Source organism: Centropristis striata, chromosome 10, assembly GCF_030273125.1.
Source record: "Centropristis striata isolate RG_2023a ecotype Rhode Island chromosome 10, C.striata_1.0, whole genome shotgun sequence".
Lineage (NCBI taxonomy): Eukaryota > Metazoa > Chordata > Actinopteri > Perciformes > Serranidae > Centropristis > Centropristis striata.
In genome coordinates, this window is record NC_081526.1 from 15913759 (window position 1) to 15937223 (window position 23465).

The window sequence follows — 23465 nt, forward strand, 5'->3', positions numbered from 1 at the left end:
TATACCAACTCAGAATTCTTAGAAACTTGATTTATGTATTTATAATTATTTTTCTCGATATATTTTCTCATTTTGCGCTAAAGTTTTTAATTAAATAAGTTTAAAAAATCTGTATTTTTCAATTAGTCAGGTATTTAATATTTTAGGAGTATACAAAAATAGGCGATACCATGTGGTTACTTCATGAAGAATATTTATTTATATAATTATCAGAAAACATGATTATCATGATATACATATTGTTATTGAGATAATAAATTACTAATTTCGGGAAAAGGATTTTAACCATATCGTCCAGCCTTAGGTAACAGTCATTCTCCCTTAACAACTATTCAAAAATTATATTCTTCTTGAAAAAAAAAACACAAAACTACTAGTATTAATAGTATCCAAATAACGAAAGAATAAAGAATATGTTCCACATTATAAAGTGAGGTCTTGCTCATAACTAATTCCCTAATAGTTTGACACTTATGCAGGTTGCCTATTCTAAAGTATAAAAGGCCAATATTGAGTGAAGCATATTTTCATCATAATTCATGTACAATAACGTCTTTACTTACTATCAATAAGTGATAATTAGGAGCGTATTGAAGGAAAACTCTTGTTAATGGTTAAGTAGTTGAATGAGTAGAATGTTGTCATGCAGAATAATATACTTTTTAATTACTAATAAAGACTCAATATGCATTTAATATGCATGCTAATAAGCAACTAGTTAATGGTGAAAATGTGTACCTTAATATAAAGCGTTACACAATTCAACTGTCAGTGTTAAAGATGACTTTTCAAGTTTGTATTTGTATTTCTACCACTTGGAGTGGCTTCTGGACATTTCAACCGTTAACCCATCACGTTCAGCCTTCTCACTCTTTATCCTCTACTTTCAGCTAAATATTTTAACCGTTTATTAATTACTTTTAGCTTTTAGCTCTTTTTCAACAATGTACTCATTCATTTTAGCTACTGCTGACACTCCCTGCTATAATTGCAATTTCTATATTTCTAATTACTGGAGTTATTCCACAATCTTTAGACATAGCTCCTGGGAGCTGCAGAAGTACTTCTGGGCTACAAGTATGCATGAGTTGGTGTCACTGCTGTAGGCTGCTCACTAGACTTACTGTACCGTATTTATTTTTCCATTTTCTGAGGGGTCAGTTGACCGAAAATCTGTTTTTTTCCGAATTCAAAATAGCGTGAAACACAAATGAACATGTACGAGAAACTCTTGAGAAACACTCTCAATCATGATAAAGATAAGTAATCCAACTAAGCACGATTTAGAAAAACAAATACAGCAACACTGTCTCTGATCATCATTTGATAGTGTGCTGACACGCAAACTCTATTAAGCTGTCTTCAAATATGCAAAAATGATATGATTTTACAATGATTACATATTCACTTCCCCAGCTGGCTGGCTCCAAGCGTCTCCATTTGTCATCGACTATTGTGTCCAATTATATGATTAGCTTTGAACACTCCAGCACTTCGAGAGCTCTCGTGTGTTCTGCCGCGCAGAGTGATTCACAAACAAAGTCATTACAACATGTATTCACACATATCAAATAACAAAACAGATGGCCACTGCGCTCGCCGCCTGATTTGTTTTCCACACGAGTGGTAGAAAAAAAAAAGTATTTTGTGCGAGCTGTGTTTAATGCTGACTGTTTTTATTCCCAAAGAAGAGCAGCTGGCTGTCGCGCTGTTAGATCAGCTCCTATGAAAGACAATCTTGTTTTCATTAATTTCTCTACAACAAAGGCACTTGTTGGGAAGATTTAGAATTACAGCGGGTAAAGCTTCCGGATAATTCATCACAGAGACTTGACAGGAAACTTAATTGTTTTAAATGCCAGTTGCTGTGAGCAGCGTGGCTGGTTTTTCTTTGATGTCTAACAGGTGGGACAGATAGACGACCCTCTGATGTTTCATTTGACCTTTGACCTCTTGGTTATAAATCCACTTGTAGTCCAGCGGCCAATAAACCTATCATCGTGTGATGAACTGCAGTTCCCAGAATTCCATGTTGTAGTCTGCCTCCTCTTATTAAACACTGTGTAAATCTAAAGCGTCCATATCTACAGTCAGGACGATTCTTGACCCATGGACACTGGACAATCCCACCAAGACCCATATGGGCAGCAGGTGCTCTTTATCCTTTTACCACTGTCTTACATTATAGGGATACTTCACCACCAAATCTAAAAATATTTTTTTTCTCTTACCTGTAGAGCTATTTGTTAAGCTAGATCTTTTTAGCGTGAGTTGCACGCGTTGTGAGTATTGTTGGACATACTTGCCGTAGAGATGTCTGGATAACGCTTTATAATAAGGTCCTTAATAACCATTAATTAACAAGTAATAAGGCATTGTTCTCGCTTTAGATCCGGTAGTTGCAAAAAGCATACCGGTAGTTAACTTATAGTTAACTTATAATAGATGAGCAATAAAGTATATTTTAATATCAATAAGCAAACAAAATAAGATGAATAAAGGCATGGCAAAGACTAATGGGTGGGTCATGGGTGTTTGTAATGCCATTATTAACACTTATATAAGCTTATAAACACACAATAATGTTAATAAGCATCTTGTAAGGACTTACAAGGGCCTTATTACTTGTTAATTAATGGTTATTACAAGGACCTTAATATAAAGCGTTACCGATGTCTGCCTTCTCTCAATTTCACGGTCGCTCATGAAGTTGGAATAAAAATGTTTTTACCTCTTTCCATGAAACGAATGTGACAATGTGATTTATTCTTGACAGATAAAGTATATATCTTCTCAAAACGTTATTAATCAATCTCTTCCAAACATATCACAATGAAAATGAAACCACAATTAACGTTGTGTCTGAAAACAACATTATTCCAACTTTATGGCCGACTGTATGACCCAAAAATATTTGGGAATCTCAAAAATCAATGTCTGGACTTTTTTGTAAGCAGTGAAGAAAATAATTCCCACATTATGATATTCCATCATCAAATGTATTTTTAAGTGTTTTCGTGCTCTTATCTCCTCCCATATTGGAAAAAAGCAGACATCTTTATGGCCGATCTCTCCAACACTCAACAAAACAACCCAGACTGATAAATAGCCTACAGGTAAGATATTTGACAGAAAATAATATTTGATTTGATTTGATTTGATATCTTAGTGAGAATTTACCTGGGCTTCTGAATATGTGAGAAAAGATTAATACAACCAGAAACTCTTTAAGAAATCACAAAATATAACGTCATATATTAAGTTCTGTTTGATCAGCCATGATGGTATATGTGGCCACACCACAGGGCGCCTTCACTGTCTAATTGTATGAGACACTACACAGTTACTCAGCTGCACTGACTCACTGTCTAATCTAGTTAGGACTGCGTAGGTGTGACAGACACACTAACTTGATTATTTTAACATTGGAAAACCCCACTTCAATTCTCCACTGGGGTGATGTGTGTGTCCTGAACAACACCATCCCATTTAAACCTGAGTTTTTACTCTTAATTTAAATAAAAAATTCTCCTCATAGAAATAGAACTGTCAAATCTTCTAACTCATCTCTTGTCTGATGAATAAATTGTGGAGTATTAGCAGGATTTTACACCGTGGTGCTTATATTTTCAGCAGAGAGTCCTGACATTAAAGTCTCCCTGTGCAGAAAAGGTTTTCTCTTTTAAGGTTAAGGTTGCTTTAAATCTAGTAAATAGCCTCGCTGACATCTCTTGAGGATGTTACTGTAAATGCACTTCAAGTGGCTGAATCATTTAACATCTAATCAATATGATTCGCATTGCACCATAAACACACTTTAAGTCCGACTCCTGGTCGAGGAAGCTGTTACGACTGTAGTTAACAACTTCTCTGTGATGAGGTGGAATGGTTAAATCACAGGATAAAAAGGGGAAATATATGCATTTATGAAGCTAGTTAAAATGCAATAAAAGGCAGAAACAAAAAAAGTATAAAGAATTATAAAGCTCGGGATAAAAAAAATATAGCATTAATGTACTTTAAAGGTATAGAAAGCACTGTTTTGTCTTGCTCTGGCAGGTAGATGGGTTCTAGCTGTGCCATGCTGCCATCACCTGGTCACTTTTTTAACAGCAACTTTCAGAACAAGTGTGGATTGTGCTAAAATGATGTCTTCTATCAAGTGGTTGGGCTTAAACTCTACAAATATGACACTGTGAAGTGACACCAGACAAGCATACTTCATTTATTTGAATGTGCATGACGACATGCAGCACTGATAGCTATATTTAGGTTTGATGCAGCACTGAGGAAACAAAGTTACAGATACAGAGACCAAACAAAAGCAGCAACCTTTCTGAACCCACCGTTGTTTCCTGTTGGTTTCCCCCCGTGGAGAAAGGCGCTAGGTGTTGGTTGACATGGCTCAGAAGTGTGTCAGTGTATATGCACCATAACACAGCTAACACTGAAATACTGTGGGCTGTTTTTTTTTTTTTTTATGATTATGAGTTTTATTTTCGCCTGCATGTATTACACCTGAGCCACAGATATTCATGCTTTGTCTGCCAGAGCAAAGATGCACAGAAAACATCTCAAGTCTCATGGGTGAGTCAATCAGCTCTGAACACAGATGTTTTTGCCACAACAGCAGCACTCCCATACTGTGAGTGTAAATTACACCTTGAAAATTAATTGCAAGTTTTGATCCTTTTGATAATGAACCATGTACACAGTGAAGCATTCAGTGTTACATTGTGCCAAAGCGTGCATATCAGTTTGCTGTTTGACACACAAAAGTTTGATGGTTGTTTCATATTATCGCGGTCAGGTTGCTCATCGATCGGAGGCTGCCTGTGTGTGTGTGCCTGCTCTTCCGCCTCACACTTCGCAGGTAGTTCCTGTACAGGATCACGCTGATCACCCGGTCCTGGAACTGCTTGGAGACAATGTAGAACAGGATGATATCTAACACCGTGCTCAAGTTCATCAGGAATGTGGTGAAGACCGCCCACGTGCTGTACCCGCCATCTTTGCCATTGCCCACCAAACGGAGCACTAAACACACATGGAATGGCACGAAACACACCAACACCTGGACAATCAGCGTGATGATAATCCGGATTGACTTCTGTTTCACTTTGGGTTTGAGCTTGGAGGTTCGGCCGTGGATCAGGTTATCCACGATGACAACATAGCAGCCGATCATTATGCATATGGGGACCAGGAAGAAGAAGATGAGTCGCACAAAGTTGACGAGATTGTCGTGACGCATGTAGATGATGTCTTGCATCTTGATGCAGGTGGTGAAATTGGAGATGCGATCGGGATCGTCCTGGGAGAAGAGCAGGGGTACGGAGCTGCCAAGAGTCATGAGCCAGACCCCTAAACACGCCACCACAGCCTTCGGGACGTTCCTCAACTCTTTGCTGTGCTTCGGCTGGACGATGGCCATGTAGCGGTCGGCGCTGATCAGAGCGAACAGCCACAGAGCCATGCAGGGGTAAAAGATAGTGAGAGCGGCACTGATTCGGCAGAAAATGTCCCCAAAGGGCCAGTAGTCCTGGTGGTGGTAAACCATTCTGAAGGGAAGCAGCAGGATGAAAGTGAGGTCCACCACCGCCACGTTTATCATGTAGATGGTGACAGAGTTCTTCTTTTTGGTAGTGAGAGAAAACACCCATAGAGCTGAGGAGTTCACTACGACTCCTATGACGAAGACAAAGCAGTAGAAGACCAGGCTCGCTATGCGGTACTCCGCCGGTCCCTGCTGGGGCCGTTCGGCACCGGACTCCACAGACATGTTGGAGGAGTTTAGGTCCAGGTTCATGCTGAAATAACAGAATGCAGCAAAATAGTGGTGTTTATTTTCATTGAGCAATGCCTTTATCATAATTCTTTTGGTCTTCATGGTCCATTTGTTTTCATGATTGGAGCTGGTTAATTCACCCGTGTTGAAAGGTCGTGTGCTTCTAGCAAGAGCAGGATGTTTTGGCCTTATGTGGTTTCTCTACATGCAGTAAGTCTGGAAGTGATTAAAACTAAGATGGGTAGTTATGTTATTTACTCTCAGCTACAAACATAGCAGGGAACGGTAAATATGTGTTTGCTGAATGCAAGTTCAACTAAAAGTCATACTTTGAGACATCTTAGTCTCTTTAAATATTAGCAGCCAATCACCTTCTATAGTCTACTACAAATATCCTTTACATGAAACAAACAACTTGACTGGTCTGAGATAACTAGGACTGGTGAAGCAAAACTAAAAAAAAAAGTACCATGTGGCTTGTTAAGTTCTTGTTTTTGTTAATAAGAGAACTGCAACCAAACAATAAGGTTAATACAAAACCAAAAACAGTTTCACTTATAATCAAAATATATTCACAGTGAACTTTATTTTTCATTGGAAAGCGTTTTAAGTGAATATCCCATTTAACCTGAGTTTGTTGGGTAAAAAGCAGCACAAAAAGCAGAATGTGACATTTGTCTGAGAGGAACGAACATGTTGCTGTGATACCAGTTAGGGTTACTATACTATTGTGAGCCACCCTTTCGTGTTACTGGTACTTTTGATATTTAAAAATATTAAAGATGATACAGTGAGTCCAAGTCGGTCAATATAGTCCATGATTAGTCTGTTGCACAAATTCACATTTTAGTTTGGTTACATTATTGATTTAATCAATTAATGACTTAACTTTACAATAAAATATAAAAATACATGAAATACATTTGTTATTCAAGGTCCAAGGTAGGGCTGGACAACATGTCAGTATTATATCGACATTTTGATATGAAGCTATGCATCATCTTGGATGTTGGATGTTATTTAGTTGTAATTTCGGTGTGTTGTCTTTTCCTGGTTTTAATGACTGATGATGATGTAATTGTCTGACCTCACCGGACTGTTCTCGCTGTTCTGCTTTTCCGTCTGTCATTTATATCCACATTACTAATGATTATTTATTAAAAATGTCATTATGTTAAATACATGGTAGCACATTGTGACAATGTGATGTATTCTTGACAGATAAAGTGTTTATCTTCTCAAAAGTTTATTAATCAATCTCTTCCAAACATATCACAATGAAAATGAAACCACAATTAACAGAAGATTGTGTCTAAAAAAACTAAATTATTCCAACTTTATGGGTGATTTTCTCCATTATTGTCCAACCCTAGTTCAACATTTCTAAAGTATTTTACTCGTCAAAATTATTTTCTTGATATTAATATAGCAGCGATCCATAACAAGCTGTAAAAGTAACACTTAAGGTAGTTAGAATTTTAGGTGATTTATATTTTTATTTTTTAAAGTTAATGCAACTTACCTTTGATCATTCTATAGAAGTTATCCCTCATTAGTTCACTTTAGTTTGAAGTCTAAGAAAAGACAACAAGAAATTAAAGAAAACATAAACTAAATAAAAGTATGATTTTACTTTCAGCAAAAATAAAGTGTGAAACTATTTGGATTTCCTGTAGAAACACCAGGGTTTAATAAGCCAGCTGCTGCGTCTATATTTATATATATGTAGAAACATATCTGTGTTTCACAGTTTGCAGAAGCAGCTGCTTGATCATTTGAATACTTATTTTAAAACAAGTGCAGCTGCAGTGTGAAAGACAGAGAGAGGGAAACAGACCATGCCGGTCTAGAATGTGTCATTAATTAAAAATTGTATAAACAAGGAAACCAATAATTAAACACAAACACATGCATATATATATATATATATATATAAAATGTATACATTATATTGTATAAAGACTGGAGTCTGTGGTGGGGGTTACATGTGGAAGTGAAATGTGTTTCCTCTGATGGGTCTTGATAAGAAATCATGTGACTTCTGTGTTTGACATTTAAGCTTTTTTTCCTGTCTGTGTGAATTCTGGGTGATTATTTCAAACCAGTCACAGTGGTATAAAACTTCAAACTACAAAAAAAAAAAAAATGATAGAATTAAATAAGTTTGTTCTGAGACACAGCACCATAGCATACACACAGTAAGAATCTATAAAAATGACTTTTTCCCCGTCTATCTTAAAGGTCAAACAGATCAGGTAGCGTTGCCTGAACAATAAAAGAGTGCACTTACCACAGAAATCACACAAACATCTTGACAAGCTTGCGCCAACAGGTTTATGAAGCGGCACAGCGATTTATCTGAGCACTCAGCCAAAACAGGGAAGTGAAATGCTTTTTCTCAAAGGGTAATGTGATGGAAATGGTGGCGAGGCTGCACACACTGTAAAGCCCCCATCACTTCCTGTGTCGGCCGCACGCTGTAGTTTCTATACTTTAGATTCCTTTACAGTATCTACGTAAGTTGGAACACAAAGGGCTACAGCTTTCCACAGTCTGCAATTACACCCCCTTAAAGAAAATGATGTGCCATTAGAAGTGGGAGTGTGTTTGGCAGGCAGAGAGATGGCAGATTTAGGGCGAGTTATTGATTGGAAAAGTGGGGTCTGTCACAGCACATTAGTTCTCAGGGGAGTAATCCACAGCAGGTTGCTGTGAGAAGCATCTGCTGCTGGAGAGAAGTAATTAAAAACAGGATGTTGAGGCAGTTGCCATATAAACAGGAAATAAGACGGTGGTAATAGACACTTCACGCTGATGCTGTGAGATGGTTTTACACCACGCCGACTTAATGGATGCAAAGCGCATACCTCAGGTGAAAAGCTCAAGGTCAGTCTGGACCTGGATTGAATACAGATTAATGTGTGTGATTAATGTGTGTGTGAGCTGCTAACAACTATGAATTAGGACATTTGGCTCAAAGAACATTGTGCAATCAAAACTTCTTCCCCTCGTCTCCTAACTGGTGCTTTCCATTCCCACAATAGATGTTATGAAATAGAGAGTAAATCACACATTCCCTCGACATTTCCTCTTTTGTGCCGTGTCACTCCTCTTCAGTGTTTGCCTTCCATAAAAGATTATATATCTGTCACCTGTTTTATTCTGATGATGCAACCTGACACTGACCTTATCTCTGTGTTTTCACTTCATTTTTTTTTATCACATTCATTTATTTGGTAGTTGCTCATTTAGTCTAATTCTTATTCCCGGGAAATAATTATCTATCGGCTCGTCCTCTCGATGTGTCTTAAAAATATCATAGCAGATGGTACTTTGTGTTCATTGCAATATGTTGTTATGACAACAGTCTGTGTGATGTTTTCCTCTCTTTGATACTTGTCATGTGGTTGCCTCCGTTAGTCTCCTCAATAAATCCTTGTTCTTTATTATTCACCTGCGTTATATATTCCTTTTAACTATACTTTTCTTTGTTTTTTACTTACCTTAAATTATTTTATTTCATACTCTGATATTCTTCTTTTATATCAGACGAACAAATATGAATTCATACTCTTGTGTCACCTGTCAATGTTTAGATAGATAGATGTTAAGAATGCATAAGGTGCCTGTGAAAAGCCTGTTTAACTTCCTTTACTGTCATCTCGCTGCCCTGTTTTACACTGTCCTCTAGAGGACAAAAATAATCACTACAAAACTGTCGGAGGTTTCAGTCACAGTCTGAATCTGACTAGTTGTTTTATTGCCAAATAGATTTTCACATACAAGGAGTTTGCTGTGGTGTGTTATTGCATAAGAACAAACACTGTACTAAAATATAGATATAGATTAATGCAAGTACTTCAGTAAAAAAAAACAGCAGCCTAAATAGAAAATATGAAGAATAGCAAAAGTCATCATACAAAAAATATTTTAAAATATAAACAGTAGAAACAATATATCAAAATATGGAATTATTTAAATGAGGGAAGGAGCTGTGCAAGGAATACTGTGCAAGTTCACAGTATTAATATATATTTGTGTCTGATATTTGATTTTGTCTTGGGCTCATCACTTTTTCAATGTATGTTACACAAGAAAAATTTAAATAATGTATATTAATATTTTAACAGTAGCAATTAATGTAGAAAGTGACTTTTACAAGTACATCTCAGTGAGTGATTAGAAGACAAGAATAGGAAGACACATGGAGCTAAATAATTATAAAAAAAAACAAAAAAAACAAAACAGAGGGGAAAAAAAACTTATTATGACAATGGTGTTTTAAAGAAAGAGAATAAAAAGCTTTAAAATGTTTTTTTTATCGTGTTGGTGTTTCTCTTTTTCACCACCTTTTCCAAATAGTTCAATGCTTTAATTCCCTCTTTTAGTGATATTTGTTTCCTTTAATTCAAATGTGAAAGCACCTCTTCAGACGTCAGACAACACTTTAAAAGATATAGGAAATATTTGTCCTTGAATAATAATAGCATGACTTTTTCCACAAAAAAAGTTTAATAAAGCACTGGAAATTAGAATTGCACCTACTCCTTCTCTCGTGTTAAAAAATCTGAAAAAAATCAAACTTTTTTTTCCAGATAGTCGAACACAAACTGGACGCATGACGGCTTCTATTTTGCTGGAGGCATCAAGGTTTCACATTAAACTGCTGTTAAGTTTTATATTAAACCAAATTGAAACTCTCAAACTCAGTTTTTCATCACATGCATGTAAAAAGCAATTTCCTAGTGTCAAACTCTGCACATGTATCATTCAGCTCAGTGAAGGTAAGAAGAAAGTAACAATAAGATTTTGGAGTGAAGTCCAAAGAAATACGGCATGACTTATCCAAATCCAAACTACAACATACTGAACTCATCATTTTCTAGCCATGTTTTAGATGTATAGATGAATTCTTTGATGCTTCAAGTCCATCCCTTTAAAAGTAGCATTTTCCTTTTAATCCCCAAAAGAAATCAGGCGATAGAAGAAAAATGAAACAGATGGCAATTATATGTGTGAAACACAGTGTTCACTGCAATACAGGTGGTAGACTATCAGCAAGGGACACGTTTCAGTAAAATAAAATGGAGGTCAAGATACAAATATACATCTTATAATGCTCTGTAGTGTATTATGCTTGATTAACATGAAGAGCAGAGCTTAGTTTTCTGCTGGAATTTGGCCAGACAGGAAGGGATCAAAGGTATAAGTTTGTGTGTGTGTGTGTGTGTGTGTGTGTGTGTGTGTGTGTGTAATTTGTATTTCTGATGTCACAGACCAGATCTATACATAAATAATACTTTAACATTGATGCCGAGCTGTTTTCGGCATCCCAGCAATAAATCACTGTGATTTTTCTGTAAATGCTGCAACTAATCATTACTTACATTAATGATTAATCTGTTTATTATTGTCAGTTAATCAATGAATGATGTGATGTATACAATTTCAGAAAATTGTGAAAATGTATCCCCATTTTTCTCCTTCAAATATCTTGTTTGTAAGATATTTATTTTACTATCTCATAAGAAAATATAAGCAGCAAATGCTTATAATGTTTGTAATGTTTTTGCTTAAATAAAATTGACGTTGTCATAACAGTTGCTTACGATTAACTGGTGGATTCAGTGACTCAGTACAGCTCAAGTTCCTAGTATTTGCACTGTGGTTTTTACTCATGTTTCCACAAATACCACATTAACAGTTCCTGGAAATAAGTAAAGTTAGGTACTATCCCTCTTGTCTTGTTATTTACCAAAAATCACAATACACATGAGTAAAAACAACTTCTATTAGTTGCAGGAGGTACTACGCTGTATTCTGCTGTGTGGTTTAGTTGGAGCCCTGCCAGTACCTGCTGCTCGGTGAGCTTTGCCATCAACCTGATCAGATTAATTCTGTTGAACTTTTCTCTGTTGCTCTTTGTTGACTGGCTCCATCTTCATCTTGTCTTCATCAAGTCTTCTGGATGCATGAGTGAGATCACACATGAAGAAGATGTTGAAATTAATATTGTTTCAACACTGCAAATGTCACCATAGTAATAAAGTCACCTTATCTTATGTGTAATCTTGTTTCTGTTTTACTTGCTGTTCTTTCCCCTTATTCTTTACAAAGTATTTGCAGGAAAGATGTGATAAAGAAACATTTTGTGATAGGTACTTTTTAAATAAATTAGTAAATGTTTTTTTCTTTCTCTCAGACAAACCAACCAGTCTTATCATAATGAGAGAAATGCAGGTGAGTGCCCTTTTATCAAGTTCAAGTTCATATTATTATTATTGCGGCAAAATAAATTGGGTATTTAGAGGCTCGTACTTAGAAAGTTGCAAAATGTTGAACGTGCGTTCAGTCTGGTGTAAATTTCAATATTTAATTTTAATTTTGTTATGGTCGTTTAATGACTCTCACCAACATTAACAACTACCAACTAGAAAATTTCCTCTGGGGAAATTTTGAAAGGGCCACGGGGGCTACTGCCGGTGTGTGTACACTATGATGAGACTCTTCAGAGATTTTAAACTATGCCCTTTAACCTCAAAATGTGTGTGTGTGTGTGTGTGTGTGTGTGTGTGTGTGTGTAGCGAAAATCACATGAAGTTACCTGTGTGTGTGCGCGCGCATGTGTGTTTGAAGCATGCTTTGTTAGAGCGATCTAAAAAAACGTTAAAATCTCACTTTTTCCGAAATCTTCCTGCATTTTTAATATGGGAGCCAATGAGACTGTTGGTGGTGTTGATGGATCATCTCTGCGTCTTACGCCCAAACTATAACTCTGACAGCTTTACCAGAGGATTGTGAGTGAGAAGACAAATTTTCCTACGTTTCTATGTATAAATTATTTCTGTAGAGTGGAATTTGCGGCCTGGAGCGCAGTTTTAAAATTTATTTTTTGACAGTTTTACCTCTCCCTCTACACTCTGAGCGATGACATCACACACTCTGACACGAACATTCCGTGCAATACACACCCATTATAATCTCAGAATTTCTCCAAAAATGATCATGGTCATTGAACAGGGATTGATAAAAAACTATATGACCTATCGAAACGTGGATTAATACACCGATACACAAGACTTGTGTCTACTGTTTAAAGTTTAAATGGAGTCTCTAGGTGAAATTATGCCGGAGAAGTAGACCTTTAAATTCCTCCAATTATTGTTCTTTTTCGCTCATTTTTTTTCGGCTGTCCCATTCATGTCAATGCAAAATTTTGGGCAGTTTTTCGCGACTTACGTCGCAAAAAATTCGTATTCTGTAGAGAAAAGTAATAGCACACCGATCCCGATCAAACCGCACATTTTGATATATAATTTGTAGCGGGACGAAATTGCGTCCGCAAGAGGAATAAGAAGAAATCCACAGTATAACAGTAGTGCTCGGGGCTTCCCCCCGAGCACTGGTCCCTACAGCTATTGCTGTATGGGACCAGTGCTCAGTGCCCAGTGCTGCGATTGCCCCGAGGCCCTAATTATTAAAAATCGTCACCCTGTTAAAATAATCGCCTAACTGCAGGAAACACAAAAACTTCACCAAAAGTGTAACATATAACATTTATTGATCATTTCACTCAAAAAGGATGTAACAACGGATGGCTATTGGCATAGTAATAACACCGTGTGTACATTTTGTAACTTAAGAAATAAATGACTTAGGCAATTTTTTGAACATGCCTTTGTGACTTTAGCAAGATATGGAAACACTTTATTTTGAAGGTGTCTACATAAGGGTCACACAAGCCTGTCAGAAACATGACATGACAAGTATCATGAGCATTAATGTTACTTCAAAGTGTCATTAATGTTTATGACACATCCCATGTCATGTTTATGACACGCTCATGTCACTCTTATGTAGACACCTTCAAAATAAAGTGTTACCAAATCTTGCTTAAGTCACAAAGTCATGTTCAGAAAATTGCCTAAGTCACATTTTATTTTCACATAGGCATAATAAATCCGCTTAAGTCACACATTTGCCATAGGCCATTATCTTAAAGGGGTAAATTCACATGATCTGATCAACTGAGGATGTAGGTGATTTTACCACAGGTGGCCGGCGTCACAAGGTGATGATTTAGGCAAAAAAACCCAATTTTGACAAAAAATGACATAGGCAATTATTTTAACAGTGTGACGAAATGTAGCTGTAAATAAATGACCTGGCTGCCGTCATATTGGTCAGTTTACGTCACATGATGACCTACGGCAGGTGAAAGGTCATCATGTGACGTGACCTCTGTTTAGCTAACGTGCATCTGTGACCCAGAACGCTGCAGACACACAGCGGCAACGTTTCCATGGTGAGTTTCCTTTTTGCAGTTGATTATCAGGTTATATTAACAGTCTTAGCGTTATGCAGCATCTCCTTAAAATCGTACATTAAATGTTTAATATTGATCCTGACTGCTGGTTCTTCTGGTAAACACTTCGGAGTCGCAAAGACTGCCCGTGTCTGTCTGTGAGTATCTTCTGTCTCGTTGTTGTGCAGTGGTTGATGCTAGTATGTTTACCTTTGGTGCTGATGTCTGCAGACACAGTGAGTAGTTAGAGGATCATCAGGACTTTCTTCCTTTTTGCATTTTGTGGTTGTTAAGTCAGGACTTTGGTCATCCTAGATTGCTGTGAAACTTTTTGATGTGGACAAAACTTTTAAATCTGCATGTGTTTTGTGGTCTTTGCTTTCTAATACTGTATATATTTTTGTATGTTAACTTAACAAGATACATCAGAAACATGTTAGTCATGTGTATATATATCTATGGTATATATGTACATTTTATGATCAACCAGTCACTTTTAAAAAAAAAAAGAGAGATCAAAGATGTGATGCAGTCTACTATATCTGAGATCAGTTTTTTTTAAATGTTGGGGATATAATTTTAATCAGGAATAATATTTTTAACTTTTTACCAGTTTCTAAACTCAACACTCGTTTATCGATTGAGTGCAGGGAGGTATAAGTCATTGCTCTGTATGTACGGAGTTGAGAAATCGATTTATGTCAAATTTACCAATATTTTGGATTATCATGAAAAAAAAGCACCTGAAAGCCATTAACCTAAATAAGCAACATAATATACATACATAAATGAAAAAACAACAACAATATAATCATGTACTGCTATTATTATAAAATAAAAATATCAGTAGAATCAGCATATGTGCCATATTTGTTTTACTGATTTTTACTACCACACATCTAACCTATTGAGCATCATATTAACTGGATTTATAGTGCGTGCCATACCAGTTACTGTTTCCCCCGTAATTCTCTTCATATCCATATTGGCTGCTAGCCTGGCTAATGCCAGACCAGGCGGCAATCTCCGTGCCTGAGCATGGAGGCCACCAGGAAGTGCATAAAGCCTGCAATTCACCGAAAATTCCAGTAGGGGGTGCTAAGTTTGGCTGCAAAAGAAATCTGCCCATTCATTTCAGTGCTAAATTTGAAAACTTCTCACTTGATTTATTACCTCAGAAAAATTTTTCAGTGACAACATTATGGTCTCAATCGCTAGTAAAAAATCTTCTTCAAGACAATTTTATGTCAATAGTTCTAATAATGGCCCCATTTAGAAGAAAATAGAAGATAAAGAATCGTATGATTTGGGGCGTTTCTAGCTTTGATTGACAGGTCACTAACAAGGCGAGCCGTCACCAGGAGAGAAGCAGAGCAATGCGTATCCACGGCAACGTGTCAATAACGTTATATATAACGTTATATAGATAGAAAAGAGGACGTTTACCGATTTGGTCTCATAACTTTGACCCTTTCACTGTATTTTCACTTAATGACAGTTTATTTGAACGTTTTGTTCAGTTAAAATGTCTTGTTCAGTGTTTGGTTGGACTAACAGACACTCCAAGGAGTCGCTGCTCAGTTTTCTGAGGTAAGAAAGATACCTTTGTTTTTGTTTTTTTGCTATCCAAAACTAACATCCCAGTTAATGCTCCAGTTAATGCTAACATGAATTAGCAGCGGCTTCTCTCAGTCGGGTTGCCGGTGTAGAGAGGCTGTAGTCAGTGTCGTCAGATCCCTCGCGCTCCGCCACAGTCTAATTATGGTCTGATCCGCGTATTGGAAACAAGATGGCGACGCAAGGTGGCGACGAGTATAACGCTGAACTCGAGGCTTCCAACGGGCAGTCAACAAACCAATGGGTGACGTCACGGTGACTACGTCCATTATTTATATACAGTCTATGTGCCAGACTAATCACAAATGAGATTAGTCTGGAAACCAGCCATTCATTTCTCCGTAGAGGAGGCGTGGTTTCCGATCCTCCAGAGCCGTTTACTGGGCGCTACGAATGTCTATCAAAAGCGTCTGTAGGTAGCTCTTAGCAAATCTTATCAGTTATACCAGATGACGTATGTAGAGCGAGAGAAATTGATGTTGACCTAGCCATACTAGCCCATTTCTACTTTGAGAATAAAATGCTCAATTCTGCTTCTGCAATGTTTTTCTGCAGCATGTTCTGGCTCTGGCTGCTCACAGTCTACCGGCAGTGTTGGTGTTGGTATGTGTGGGTGCGTGTGTGTGTGTGTGTGTCTGTGAGAGAGTGTTGCTTGCTGCTTTGCTTCTCCAGTTCTCGCTTTCTGCAAGATTCCTTATTTTTACGCCTTATTTCCCCCTCATGTCATTCAGCCACATACATCCACTGATTTTATGGTCAATAGACGAGCTGCTGCGGGTCTCTGGGCGGCTCCGCTGTCCCCCGGCTCGTAGCGAGATCACCGGCATTACAGCATTGAGCTGTAGCGGGGCTAGTTGGTAGATTAGGCTTTGGCCAAATCCTGTCGGAAGTAAGGCTAAAACATCCTTTTTCATGGTGAAACAGGAGTGTAAAGTCAAACGCTGTTCTTCTTTTAAAATCAACTTTCGCTCTAAACTACTTAAAACACCGTCTACAGCGAGATCGAAAGAGAGCTATGCGTCTGCTGCAGCCATGTTGGATCCGTAAGAAAACTACAAAACTACAAGCTTCCATCTGTCGAGTAGTACACGTCATCATCTTGCCGTCCCTCCCCGTTCTGTGATTGGATCCTAAAACAGGGCTAAAAAACGGCCGTAGTTGCCAGACCACCTGCAGGTTCGAAATGAAATCGAGCGCGCAAGGCAGTATGGGTATACCCAGGCTAATTGGCTGCATTATTTTGCAGTGCATGATATATGTCTGCTGCCAGGAAGCAGCAGTGTGGCCTTTATGTACCAAAGTTTAAGCAATGTTGTAGAGGTGTTGAAACGACTTGCAACACATCGGGGTATCACACTCGAGATCAGTTTGCATTCTGCTGCAGAACAAGAATTCTTTTTATAAAACTGTAACCGCACACTTTCATTTAACCCAGACAGAATGTGTCTTAGTTCCCTAACCTAAACCATAGCTGTTTGTCATAACCATCATCTAACCCTTTGCTCTAACCACACCTTAACCATACTTCTATTGTAAAGAGAAACAAGTCATTCATTTTAAAAATGTTGTGTAATGTGTGTTGTAGAGGCATTCAGCATCAAGGTGTTGTCCATATTGCACTATACCCTTTGTGTATGATGATGATAATTTGTACCAGTAGTGTGCATTTATTTAAGTTATACTATATTGCATTTTAACCAGAGTTGCCATGTTGCAATAAAAAATAATTATATACATTTTTGATGGTGCCTACTGTACATTGATGACATGAAATGAGGCAACAAGAACGCCAACCTAAACAGCAGAGGCATTCTAAAAATAGTAAACATGTCATTATACAAATGTATGTTTTGCAGTTGTAAATAAGGCTGCAGGTTTTGTGAATTTAGGCTACAAAACCACTGACATAGGTTTAGGGCAAAAAAAAACTTCTGGTTAGGCATTATAAAATACAGTTTAAACGGTAAATGTATGTAAATGCTGGAAGTGAAGTAGTTACGAAGGTGACATGGGCCACAGAGTTGCATAGAAAACGTAAGTTGAATAAAAATTGATTTACTTTTGTTCTCACTTGAGACACGAACCTCGTTCTCCTGGGTGAAAGTCAGCCGTTTGTTCGACAACTACGTAAGCAAGATGGCTGTAGAGGACAGTCTGAATCGTAAATATGAGTCTTATTTTCCTGCCTGGACAAACGCCCAATACTGTCATTTTTAAAGCAAGACCAGTCTCAATGAGGAGCAGCAAAGGCCCTAAAATGGATCCTAGGGGAACGCCCTCAGTAACCAAACCAGGATTGACCCACCTGATCTATTTATACTAATATTTATAATATTTCCTCTCATACAAGTTACACTCTGTGAGAGGGACAATCAGATCAAAGAATGATGACTGACAGGTATCCACCCCATGATCTGGATTTACTGCAAAACTTCTCAGGTTCTTCATGAAAATTAAGCCTGTAGTTTTTCTGTAATCCTGCTGACAAACAAACAAACTGTAAAAAAAAAATAAAGTCCTTGGCGGAGGTAAGTAATCCCTTCAAGTAATATTTTTTAAAAACTGAAACTGTGTTCAGATGTTACGCATATTTTATATTTTAAATGCATTATTCATTCTGTTATTTTCCATTACTCCCCAACCCTGAGTAGAGTAATATGCCAATATATGAAGCAAACCCAAAACAGGAGCAGACAGTACACTAGTGAACATGGATGTAAACAATGTAAAAAGGTTTTGGCTTTACAAATGTTTAATGAGGAGTGTAATGTATTAAACACATTTTCAGACCTCAAGGATACATACATCGCATTATGGTAAGAAACACTGAATGTAAACATAACTTCTGTATGTTTACAGGAAAACTATTCAGGGCCCCTTTAAATTAAATGACATCATAGACCCCACTTACTTTTATCAGAAGGAAATTAATAGCAAAAACAAAAACAAATATGTGGCACTTTTCCAACCAATTGAGGCAGTAGAAATAAGTGTACAGTTTCCTGAGACAAAACAACTGTAAGTTAATAGTTTTCATGTAATATCTTCTACCTAAAAAACTCACTTCATAAAAGTACTTTCAATGCTTTCCATAGAAATTTGAATGTGGGTGCAACTTTGTGTCAACTTGTGTCCACTTCCAACATGCTCTGCTTCATCAGCGCTCAGTATTCAGGCAGGCGACCAGCATGCTTTCTCTAAAAAGTTTCCTCCTTTGTTTCCTTAGCTGCAATAATCTCTGCTTTGCTTAGAAATTCACAAATACCAATAAGAATCAAGGCAAACACACAAAGTGCTACATTCTTAACATTCTGTTGACTTTCTTTAAAAACCTTTTACTTGTGTAAACAAATCTGATCCCACAAAGATAGATTTCTGTAGATCCAAATGCTTAGTAGCTGCTTAATGTCCAATATGGCACAAGTGAGTCCATTTTAATGTTCAAAACCATGTGAGACATCATTTGACTGGTCTTAATTAAAGTAGACACAAGTCTTTTCTTGTTTACTCTTCCCGGATATATCTCCTCTCTGTGAGTCTCTCACTGACTGTACCTGCCGTAGAACTGAGGTGGATCTTGTTGCCATCTATAACGTCCTTAGAGGAGCCTTCAGGTGACGTCCTCACTGCACTGGAGAAGGACATGCTGACCTGCATCTTGAGCAGCTTCAGAAGTTTCCTCTTGTAACCCTTACAGGCGAAAAAGTAGATAAAAGGATCTAAAGAGGAGTTGAGGTTCATCAGACACACAGTGATGTGAAGCGACACCTGAAACGCCGTCAGATCGGCACAATCGGGGCTCGACACCAGCTTGCGGATCATGTACTGCAGGATGTCGATGTGATACGGGCTGAAACAGACGATAAACACCAGGGATACGCAGCAGATCACGCCAATGGCTTTGCGGCTCCGGCCGGACTTTTCCGTCAAATGGTTGGTCTTTGCTGAGGAGTGGAGTTTGGAGCACAAGACAGAGTAGCACACGAGGATGGTCACCACAGGAATGATGTAACCGAGGAAGACGCCACCAATCAGTATAGAGGCAATATGGTCGACTGTCTCAAAGTTGGGGTACTCCATACAGGTGATGAAGCCGTCAGGTTCCATGTGGGTCATTGGCATGCCCAAAAGGGGGAGGGTCTGTGCCAGGACCAGCAGCCACACACCAACACAAATGTAGCGCACGTGTCTGACCTTCCTGAGCCGGGCGAAGGGCAGAGGCAGGACCACGGCGATGAAGCGGTCTACACTGAGACAGGTCATGAAGTTGACCCCAGCGTATGTGTTGATGTAGAAAATGAGGCCTGAAAACTTGCACGCACCCTCGCCCAGAGGCCAGTGGAAGCCCATAGCATAGTAGACTATCCTTGCAGGCAGAGAGAGGGTGAAGAGGATGTCGGAGATGACCAGGTTGAGGGAGTACAAGGTGGTGGAGTTCATCTTTTTCCGATTGGGACGGATGACGTGGAGGGCCAGACAGTTACCGAGCAGCCCCACCACGAACACAATGCAGTAGAAAAGAGGCATGAGGACCTTGGCATAGTCCCGGTGGGCGTACAGGGTGTCACAGGTGGTCCTGTTCGAGTCATTTCTGGTGGGTGAGAAGGTGTAGGTCACAGGTGCAGCAGTGGAACCCATCTTGATATTTAAGGAACCAGGAACTGCAAAGAGGAGAATAAAATGTGTTAATGGTTTGGTTAAACTCAGACGTTTTCTTCCATTTCTTCAAAAACATACAGAAAATGTGTATTTAGAGGAAACAAAATCAGACATGCCAAATATCAGACATGTCAATTTGGATAATAGAGAGAAGCAATGAAACACTTGGTTTATGCTTATGTTGAAATGAAACCTATGTGGCCCGTACAACCACGGCAAGATCTGCTTTCAAAAAGGAAGTGAAAATGTTACAATATTTCTCATTACTCCGGGTGTTGCCAGTACTTTCATTAAAGAAAATACCCCGATTATAGCTGCCCGTAACAGTGGGGGTGGAGATGGTTTCTTTGAAGTTTATCAAACTATCATAAAATGAAATATAAATAATAACATGCTTTTGAGGATTTACCATGGATCGGCTATCATAAATAATTATTAAAACACAAGAACGGCTTTAATTTATTTTTTACCCTTGGGTGACTAAAACTTGTTTGTGTTTTGAGCAGTTTTGGAGAAATCTCAGCTGATTTATCAGCAGCAACTGACAGTCAGGTGATGAGACGCACACTGTTTTTGTGGTGGGTAGTGCCACCTTGTGGTTCCTTTTCAGCACAGCACAGCAGACACCAAACTTGACTTTTGCATCAGTGTCATCAAGGCTTTACACAATCAAGAAACAAGTAACATCTGATTTTATCTCTCTGGTGTCTAACTGAAGCTGTAAAGCACCTTCCTTTGAACTTTGGCATTTGAAGATGTGGATTATTTGTTGAATGTCAAAGTATGATTGAGTTCACTTCCAAATGTGACACATGAAGATGACATTAAAGTATTTAGAGATACAGTAATACCCATTCATTCATTCAGCCACATGTGCATGCATCTGACTCACAGGACATGGCTGTTTTTTTCTTGCTGTTTGTAGCTAGAGTGAGACGAAGGAAGTCTGCGAACAATAACACAGCTTAAGTGTGATTCTGAATACAGCTGCAGCACTCTCGCACTTACACTTACAAAGGGAAAAAAAAGTTTGTGTTGAGAGATGGCCTTTTCTATGAGGAAGTCGGGTCCCCAAGGGTGCTGTGCTTTAGAATGGCAGGCAGTTGGAAAGTCATATTGTTTGTGCCGAAATCATAACCTGCTCTGACTGCGGCTATTTGCTCGAGCACATGGTGCAGCGGAGAGAGGGTGTTTCCTGGCTCATTAGCTCAAGTGAAGGGGTGGAATTTCACTACTTTTTGAAATTTCATTTTCATCAAAATTATGTTATTTGAAAATAATTCTTGTTTTATGTCAAGAATGTACTCAAATTGTTGTGAAAGTCTTTTTCCTCAACTGTGGGTGTCGCAACTGTGATTGATTGCTTTCACTCTAATAACGTGTATTTTTAGCACTGAATTGTCCTCATAGAAGACACATGTTTTTTTTTTTCATATTTCAACATTAGGTTTAAGCTATAGGGGATAAACAGTAAATGATGATTTGACATTAGGCTTCAAATGTTTGCATGTATCTGACTCTGGCATGCAACACATTTTTCACAACATAAATCCATCACAAGCTATACTGCAAACTGACACATTTGTATGTTTATCACAAAAAAATACAGTTTTGAAAGGAAACTTACCTCAGATATTTAAAATGTTCCTCAGATTTTCAGAAGACACATAGATCCAGAAGATGCAACACTTCTTGTGGGTAAAGGTAATATTAATTATAAGGGCCGTCCAGCCAGCACTAAAACCCCTCTGTCCTGAGCGAGAGCGGCATGACATACAGAAATCAAGATCCGTATCGGCTGCCAGTAACCATAGTGACAAAATATCCTGTTGTAACTCTCTCTCTCCCTCCCTCTCTCTCTCTTTGTGTCTCTCAGCCAATGTGTGTGCTCCCTAACTCTCTCACTTTTGCTAAATGTTCTATCTCTCAGCTTTTGAAACACCCACTGATTGCACCCAAAAAAAAAGAGTAACGTGACGCTGATTGACGTGTGTAATATTTCTTTTGGCCTCTTGAGATTGACATTAGACATTACGAGCTTTGAGCCATCTGTGACATATTTTGGGAAAGGAAAATCTAGGTTTCAGACAGCATGCCATGTGTGTGGAGGATGTGGCTTCAGCCACACAGATGAGATGATCCAGAGTTGTTTTTTAGTTAACATTGATATCTGGGTGTAATGACATTTAGAGACATGACGTACTAGTGCTAAAGTTGCAAAATAACTACAGTCACAATACAATTTCAACATTTTTTCAGTTTCTTATTGGATCCTGTTTGGGTTATGCAATTATGTGACAACAAAATGGGGAACTTCCCCTTTGGTCCAGAAGTACCTTTTTTGTTTAGATGTTTTGAGCTCAGAATGACTTGCAGAAAATAAAAAAGTCTCCAGGCAATAACTTATCTTAAAATTTACAAAAATAATTGGCCATTTGCCTCCAAGTGTCACTTGTTTCATCAGTGCTGATTTCAGGTGTAGGGTAAAAAAAATCAGTCCAAAATCCCCAGTGACTTCCTGTGCTGAGGACACATTGATGCCACTGGTTCAAAACACCTCACCAAACGAGTACAATGTGGGCTATGGTTAAAAAGCATACTTTCAAAACCCAGTTACCCTTTGGAGTGAGAGTTCAAACAGTACTTTAAATGTAAGATGTGGTCAAGCCTTCATATATTACAAAATTTTTTTTGCAGAAATGTGTTTAAAAGAAGTTAAAACTGTAGCCCAACATGTTTCCTAACTAACTGCTCATGTTGTTTCAGTCAGGTGTTGCTCAAGTTCTGTGGTTTTCACACCTTTTGCTTTGAATGACACCCGCCCTTTTGGGTACCGCTTTCTACATAGGCACGTTGTCTGCATGATGGAGCATATCGTAAACATATACTGTACAGGAAAAACCTTATTAAAGTACTCAAAATTGACCTTGTGACCTTTTAAAACGGGTTAAAAAAAAGTTGAATTCTGAATGTTGATAGTTAAATCCAGTTAAATAGAAACAAAATGCAATATATGATTCTGTTTTTTTTTTTTTTAGCGCAACCTTCCTTTGTTGAAAACAAGTCCGGCGGTGAGGCAGAGGAAGCAGTTTAACT

At 38.1% G+C, this 23465-nt stretch overlaps 2 protein-coding genes across 2 annotated transcripts; both read right to left on the reverse strand.

The window, feature by feature from the left end:
• Nucleotides 1-3486: 3486 nt before the first annotated feature.
• Nucleotides 3487-8234, reverse strand: gpr18 (G protein-coupled receptor 18). Its single transcript, XM_059343177.1, has 3 exons — nucleotides 8079-8234; nucleotides 7311-7362; nucleotides 3487-5810 (listed from the first exon to the last, which is right to left on the reverse strand). Exon 3 carries the CDS (start codon nucleotides 5807-5809, stop codon nucleotides 4793-4795), a length of 1017 nt encoding a protein of 338 aa, XP_059199160.1. The 5' UTR covers nucleotide 5810; nucleotides 7311-7362; nucleotides 8079-8234; the 3' UTR covers nucleotides 3487-4792.
• Nucleotides 8235-18454: 10220 nt separating this feature from the next.
• On the reverse strand, nucleotides 18455-22160 carry gpr183a (G protein-coupled receptor 183a). The gene is made up of 2 exons (XM_059343232.1): nucleotides 21997-22160; nucleotides 18455-20371 (listed from the first exon to the last, which is right to left on the reverse strand). The coding sequence occupies exon 2, from the start codon at nucleotides 20346-20348 to the stop codon at nucleotides 19215-19217; it is 1134 nt and encodes a 377-aa protein (XP_059199215.1). The 5' UTR covers nucleotides 20349-20371; nucleotides 21997-22160; the 3' UTR covers nucleotides 18455-19214.
• Between the last annotated feature and the right edge of the window lie 1305 nt (nucleotides 22161-23465).